Source organism: Thalia democratica, chromosome 7, assembly GCF_965202585.1.
Source record: "Thalia democratica chromosome 7, ktThaDemo2.hap1.1, whole genome shotgun sequence".
Classification (NCBI taxonomy): domain Eukaryota; kingdom Metazoa; phylum Chordata; class Thaliacea; order Salpida; family Salpidae; genus Thalia; species Thalia democratica.
In genome coordinates, this window is record NC_139171.1 from 60,808,873 (window position 1) to 60,815,611 (window position 6,739).

A 6,739-nucleotide genomic window follows, 5' to 3' on the forward strand; every position below is an offset into this window, starting at 1 on the left:
TAATATATAATATTAATAACATAACTTTAAAATTGTAAACGAAAAGCAAAAAGTATGTTTAGTTTCTATTTAACTTAGATAATGAACAAATCAAAGATTGTAATTCTATTGTTCAGTCAGATCATGAATAAATTTAAAGCAACTTATAGAAACATATATTTTTCAAATAACTTTTAATCTAAAAGACAAAATTGATTGATTTTAAATTACATTTAAAAATGGTATTTAAAAAAATTTGCTTTCTACAAACTGTTCCTAACATTTGAAAAATGCTATCCCTTAAAGGTCTTAGATAAACTGATTTTAAGATTAAGGAAAAGTTTAATTTTTAAAATCGTTAAAAAAACTGATCTTTAGAAATTTATCTTTTAAAATTTTGTTTTGAGTCAGATATGTTTAGTTAACGTTTTACACTCAGGATAACTCAGGACTTTATGAAGTTTTTGAAAACTTTAGTATGACTCAGTAGAGCTCAGGATAACTCATAATATTTTACTTTTTTTTAAACTCAGGCTGACTTAGGATAGCTTTTTTTTTTAATTTAGAATAGTTTTAAAGTTTTTAAAAGCTTTCGGGAAATGTTTAAAAGTTTAATAATATTTAGTTGCATTTTAAGCTTTTTCTAACAAGTTTTGTCAAAGAGCTCAGCTTTTAATTGTTAAAAAAAAACTCTTTTTAGGAAATTAAAATGCTCATGATGACTCAGGACATTTTAAAACTAACTCAGGACAGATTTTTAACTCAAAGAATGGCAAGGCAATCCTGACATCTTTAAGGTTAATCGATTTTTTTCTTGTTAAATGTGTTTTATAATTCTTGAAAATATAATATCTGAAGTTGAAAAGTTCAAATTGAAAAATAGCAGACCTAAACAATTGCTATTACTCAAGACTGCAGTTCAAGTGGTATGAAATTTAATTTTTAAGATTGTTAACATTTAAGATGTTGTTTATTTGTTAAGACTTATTTATACAGTTTTATATTGTAATATAGTTAAAAATTTATAAACTAAAACAAAAAAAAACTAGCTTTTTAGATTTCTTCCAAAAATATTTAAAAAGTTTTACTCTAATACTGAATATTTTACATTTTTTTTTAAATATATTAGTATAAGTTGCGACATACTAAAAGTATGACTTATTTTTAGTTAAATACATTCTGTCCTATTAATATAAAGTATGTATAGAAGATTATCTAGAAATGGCATAGAGAAAAATGTTTAGTGATTTTAATTATTATACTTAGGTATCTATTTATTTGTAGTTTAATTTACATAATTTCTATTTTGTGAGTTAGTTGTACTAAATAAGTTTATTAATATAACTATATTGTTCGTTGAGTCATAAAGGGTTTTATTTACTTTTTATTATTAACAAAAACAGGTATTGACATATTTATTTAAAGGATGTACTGTTAAAAATCTTTAATGAAAAATATAACTGTTAGTTTTCGCATAAACTTTAAAAGTTTACTAAACATCATTAAACAAAGAAGTAGGAATGACTCGCAGCTGTTTTTGGTCTTTCAGGTAAGTTTTATTTTTGTTTCAAAGATGGCAACCCTACAGCTTTATTTTACTTTAGTATTTATTTAAAGTTAAAATGTAAAAAAATATTCTAGAAAATTCAACAAGGGGTATAACACAAAGCACAAGTGACAGTGTGCATGCGTAGAAAATTTAGCTATTTTTTGTTTTCCTTGCATATTGTTTGGTGGGGAGGATGCTTGGACAAAATCAGGTTTTAAAAGTTTAAGAAAAATTTCTAAAAGAAATAAAAACCATGCCAAGCCGCCAAGGCACATCGACAACATGGTATAATTTAACTTGCAAGGCAAAAAATGTATACAAGTTCATTTGAGCAGAAGCTACCAGGATAGCATTGATAAGCACAATCAAAAACTAATGAAAAACAGAAAATTATTGTTGACTTCAATTGATAGTTTGCTTTTCTGCTGATTCCAAGAAATAGCTTTGAAAGAGCATAATGAAATGGAATATTGTTAAAATCCTGGTGGCTTTTATCATTGATTAACTTTGCTAGCAAACTTGACAATGATCTTGAAACACACTTTGAAACAAGTAAAGCATTTTAAGAAGTGTCTCCCAAAATACAAGCCTACTTTTTTTTTTGTGTCTAGGAAGTTTACAGAAAGATAGCTATAACTCAACTACGGTATAGCAGTAATTGGGGACGAAACAACAGATGTGAGCCTCAAAACCAATTGTGTATAGTGGTACAATTTATCAAAAGTGTTTTACAATGTTGTTGAGAGATTTTAGAATGTTTTCAGCCAAAAAAGAGTAAATGTAGAAAGTATTTTAGATGTTATCTTAAATGAGCTGGAGAAAATTTTGCAGGGTGACAAAAAAATAGTTGCTCAGACTTATGACGGTACTTTAGCTATGAGAGGATGGGTTCATGTGAAATTAAAGGAAGTTCATGAAAACGCTTATTACGTACATTGTGCTGCTCATCAGCTAAATTTAATGCTTTAGGTGGCTGCTAGTTGCAACCGAGGGGAAAAACCTTTTTTTTTTGCTAAATTAGATAAGATTCCTACTTTTTTTTCTGAGCCACCAGAAATAAGACGTGTAGATGAAGTGAATGTTCCTTCTGGATGCAAAACTAGATGGAACTACAACTCAAAAACTGTTTGCAAAAACGCAGAAAGTAAAAAACGAGTTACTTACAGGCTTTGAGTATTTTGTTAGTAATATTCTGTTTCGGATTTTCCACTGTAGCTGCTGCAGAAAACTGCACAGGACTCTTAAATGATAAAAAGTTTAACTATTGGTTAAATTTTTTCCAAGCTTATGCCTAAACTAGATGTCCTGTGTAATGTGTTGCAAAGCACTAATTAAACTGTGCAAAAGTTTGAACAACATGTGAAAATTTTTCAAGATGCTGTTAATAGAGTTCCTAATTATATTATTACATATCATGCAAAAAAAATGCCTCTCTTCTTTCGCAAAAGAAAATGTGTAAGGCCTGCAATAAGAAGTGACAGTCTAAAGGTAAGTTTTGCAAAAATATTTAGCTTTTCAGGACACTTAAGAATATCCCAGTTGTTTTTAGAAAGTGCGTTTTTTTAAATGTTTTCTTTGTGAACTTCTCGAAGCAGTGAACGATTTTTATCCTGTTGTAGCTACAAAGTTACAACAGGATAAGCTACAAAAAAAGCTACAAAGCGAATTAATGTTTATTTACAACCGACAACAAATGCACAAAAGAGGGATTAGCAAAAACTCTGCTGTACAAATGAATAGCAATCTTTCTAGTAGTTTTAGTGAAAGTAATCTTTAAAGAGAATAAAAACGTATTTACAAAATACCATGCGCCAGTCTAGATAAAACTCTTTAAATGTTATTTCTATTGGTAGAGACTTAATTAAAAGCTGTAGTAATTTTGATGACGAAGTTATGATCTTATTGATAAAAGAAAAGAGAGAAGGATTCGTTTTCATTACAAAGGTAAAAAAAGCATTTAAGTTTTTGTTTAGGACAAACTAAGGTTTTTTCTTGTACTTACTTAAGCTTTTGTTAAATATGACATGTTTCAGATATATATTTTTTATTGTACCTTTGTAGAGGAGATTCGAGGCTAAATGCTGAAAATACCTTTATGTCATCGTTTGACTTCAAAAGTTTGTTCACTAATGTGCCTTTAAATGAGATAATTGAAATCAGTGTGGAAAAGTTATATGAAATTGATAAACCTTCACTTAGAAAAAAAAAAGTTTGATTCAGCTTATGAAAATTGCCATGAATGAAGGCGAGTTCAGTTTCAATAACATAATGTTCTGTCAAATTGATGGAGTTTCAATGGGATTCCCTCTAGGACCGACATTAGCAAATATCCTAATGGGATATATTGAGTATAAAGTGATACCTAAATTCATAACCAAGCACCCAAACACCAAATATATGAGGTATATTGATGACTGTTTCATAATAACAACTAGTGAAGAAGAAAACAATCACTTATTCCTAGAACTAAACAAAGCACATCAATCCATTAAGTTTACCAAAGAATCTGAAGCAAGTAACCAATTAGCTTTTCTCGATGTTCTGATTGTTAAAAAAGATGGAAAATTTACAACAAAAGTATACAGAAAGCCTACCTTCAACAACAACTACTTAAACTTCTAATCATTTTGTATCAAACATAGAAAAATTGGTCTGATTAAGACTCTATACAGTAGAGCACAAAAAATCTGCTCACCAGAATACTTGGTTGATGATATTAACAATATAAAGTCAATTCTTAAACTCAATGGGTATCCTGAAATGCTAGTAAATCGAGTAATAAAGTCAAAATCTACCAATTCAAATATAGCTAAACCTTATGGACCAGATAAATGCCCAATGTTATTGAAACTTCAATATATTGATGTTGAATCTAAATTAACTGAGAAGAAAATAATGGATATAACAAGTAAAACATATCATGCGGTGAATCCTTGGGTTCTATTCATGTCCAAGCCAATACTTCAACGTTCGGGAAAAGACCTAATGACACCTCAAGAAAAAAGTCTCTTAGTTTACAAGTTTAAATGCTGCTGTGACAGCAGCTACATCGGTCAAACTTCTCAACACCTCACAACTAGAATAAAAGAACATGTTCCAAAGTGTATCAATTCGTATATTAAAGACAAAAAAGACAAAAAGAGTGTTGCAGTAAAAAAATGCAATAAAAAAATCTGCGATAGCAGAGCACCTTGTGAATAATCTAAGCTATGAAAAAAAGTTTGCATTATCTAATTTCAGTGTAATGCGACAATGTTCAAATACATTAGAATTAATCAGACTTGAAACCATTTTAATATATTTAAATAAACCAAATTTATGTAAAAAGAAAGAATTTGACTACTTCTTAGCCTTATTTAGTTAAGACCATTTTGTGTTGATTTTTTAAGTTTTTGTTGATTACATTTACGTTTACTTAATCGATTAGTTAATTAAATTATAAAAATTTTTGTACATATACTTGTTGTGTTTTATTGTATTGTTTCAACTGTAATTTCCCTGAAGAGAATTTGACGAAACATATTGGAAAGAAAAAAATTTGAGTGTTCATCTATTGATTAAAAATTATAAAATAAGGTCTGATGTTTAAATTACTAAAAATATATTTTTACTAAAAAAATATCAAAAAAATTAAAATCTTATACTAAACAACAAATTAATATTTCAATTATTCTGACTGAGTTCTTAAAAAATAGATGTTGAGTAATACAACATAGTATTATAAGTTTAATTATTTATCATTACATAGATTCAACTTAATTGTACTTATAATACTCAATATTTTTTCTTCCAAAGTAAAGTTTTAATTTGTTTTTATAAAGTCAAAGTATCACTTTCATTAATATTTTATAAGGTTAAAATAAACTTTGGAAAATTTCTGTAAGTGTTTTATCTTTTGAAGTCTTGTTGCAAAGATTTAATTGGAAGAAATTATATTTTTGGCAAGATAAAACCTTTGCAAAACAATAGTGGTAATACTAAATGAATACACTAAAAATATTTTAAAGCTATGAAAGTTTTTTTTAAAGTAATACTCTTCAACTAACTCGAAAATCTCAAAGATGAACAGGTCATCTCCTTTCTTCAACTTCAGTCATTGATCCTTGCTCAACTACGGTTACTGATCCTTGCTCAAAGTCTCCAAGAACATCAGAAACAGGAGAAGAGATTGGCTGTTCGTTTTCTGTTAACCTGTTGTAACAGTAAAAGATGATGATTTAACGTTTCCATAATAGATTAATACAACAATAAGTTTAAAACAGTTTTACAGACTTAATTAAGTATGAAAGCTCTTGTAATAATTAAAATAAGTAGGTGCTTTTTAATTGGTATATTGTTTGTTGAACAGTTAATTTGTTTTACCTTTTATCTTTACAAACTTTCAAACTGTAGTTCATAGTTTTTAAGCTAAAAAGCTAGGTCTACGTTTAATACTTTAGTTTATCTTATGGTATGAATGACTTTTATTGAAAATTTTTTTTTATTAAAGTTAAAAAGTTTCATAGATGTTATTATGTCTTTTTCAAAGTTATGAATATCAAGACAAATAGTTAACGTATTAAGCAAATAAAAAAAATTTTTACAAAGCGAACTGCATCAACAAACTTATATTAACTTATTTTGATACTTACCTGTGAGTCTGGTCTTGAAAGTCGTAATTAAAAGGAGTTGCCATTGTATACTTAATATGTATCAGTGGATAGTTTGTATTTTAATAGTTTCGCTACAAAGTTTATCAATACTAAATAAAGTGTTTGATACAAGATACATGCTTATACTGTAAGTGATATCAAATTAAAAACTAAAATAAACCAAAACCTAGATCTAAAACAGACTTTATAAAACGACTTGAAAGTCAACATCTGTTGTAATTATTGTTCATATTTAGCTATCAATTACCTTCATCTGGAGTACATTCCTACTTTTAATAAATATTTTACTGACTATTATAATCAACAAGAGATTGAAATTTAAAAAAAAAGTAGTTCTATATAAATTAACTTTTACATGACTAAGTTATTAAACTTTCAAATAAGTTAAACAATACTTTTTTCATGAAAAATAGTGTTTTTGTTTTTAAATACCCAACCTCTAATTAGCCCTCTATATTAAAACAGAAGGACCTCTAAACCAAGATCTTATATAAGTTTATTTTAATTTAAATAGCAGAAAATATATTGCTAGCAGTTTTAGAGTTTTCAATTAAGTAGG

The 6,739-nt window shown here is 27.5% G+C and overlaps 1 protein-coding gene across 1 annotated transcript; it reads left to right on the plus strand.

Moving 5' to 3' along the window:
• The first annotated feature begins 3,763 nt into the window (after positions 1 to 3,763).
• On the plus strand, positions 3,764 to 4,150 carry LOC145841678 (uncharacterized). Its single transcript, XM_082949030.1, has one exon. The coding sequence runs from the start codon at positions 3,764 to 3,766 to the stop codon at positions 4,148 to 4,150; it is 387 nt and encodes a 128-aa protein (XP_082805156.1).
• The last annotated feature ends 2,589 nt before the right edge of the window (positions 4,151 to 6,739 follow it).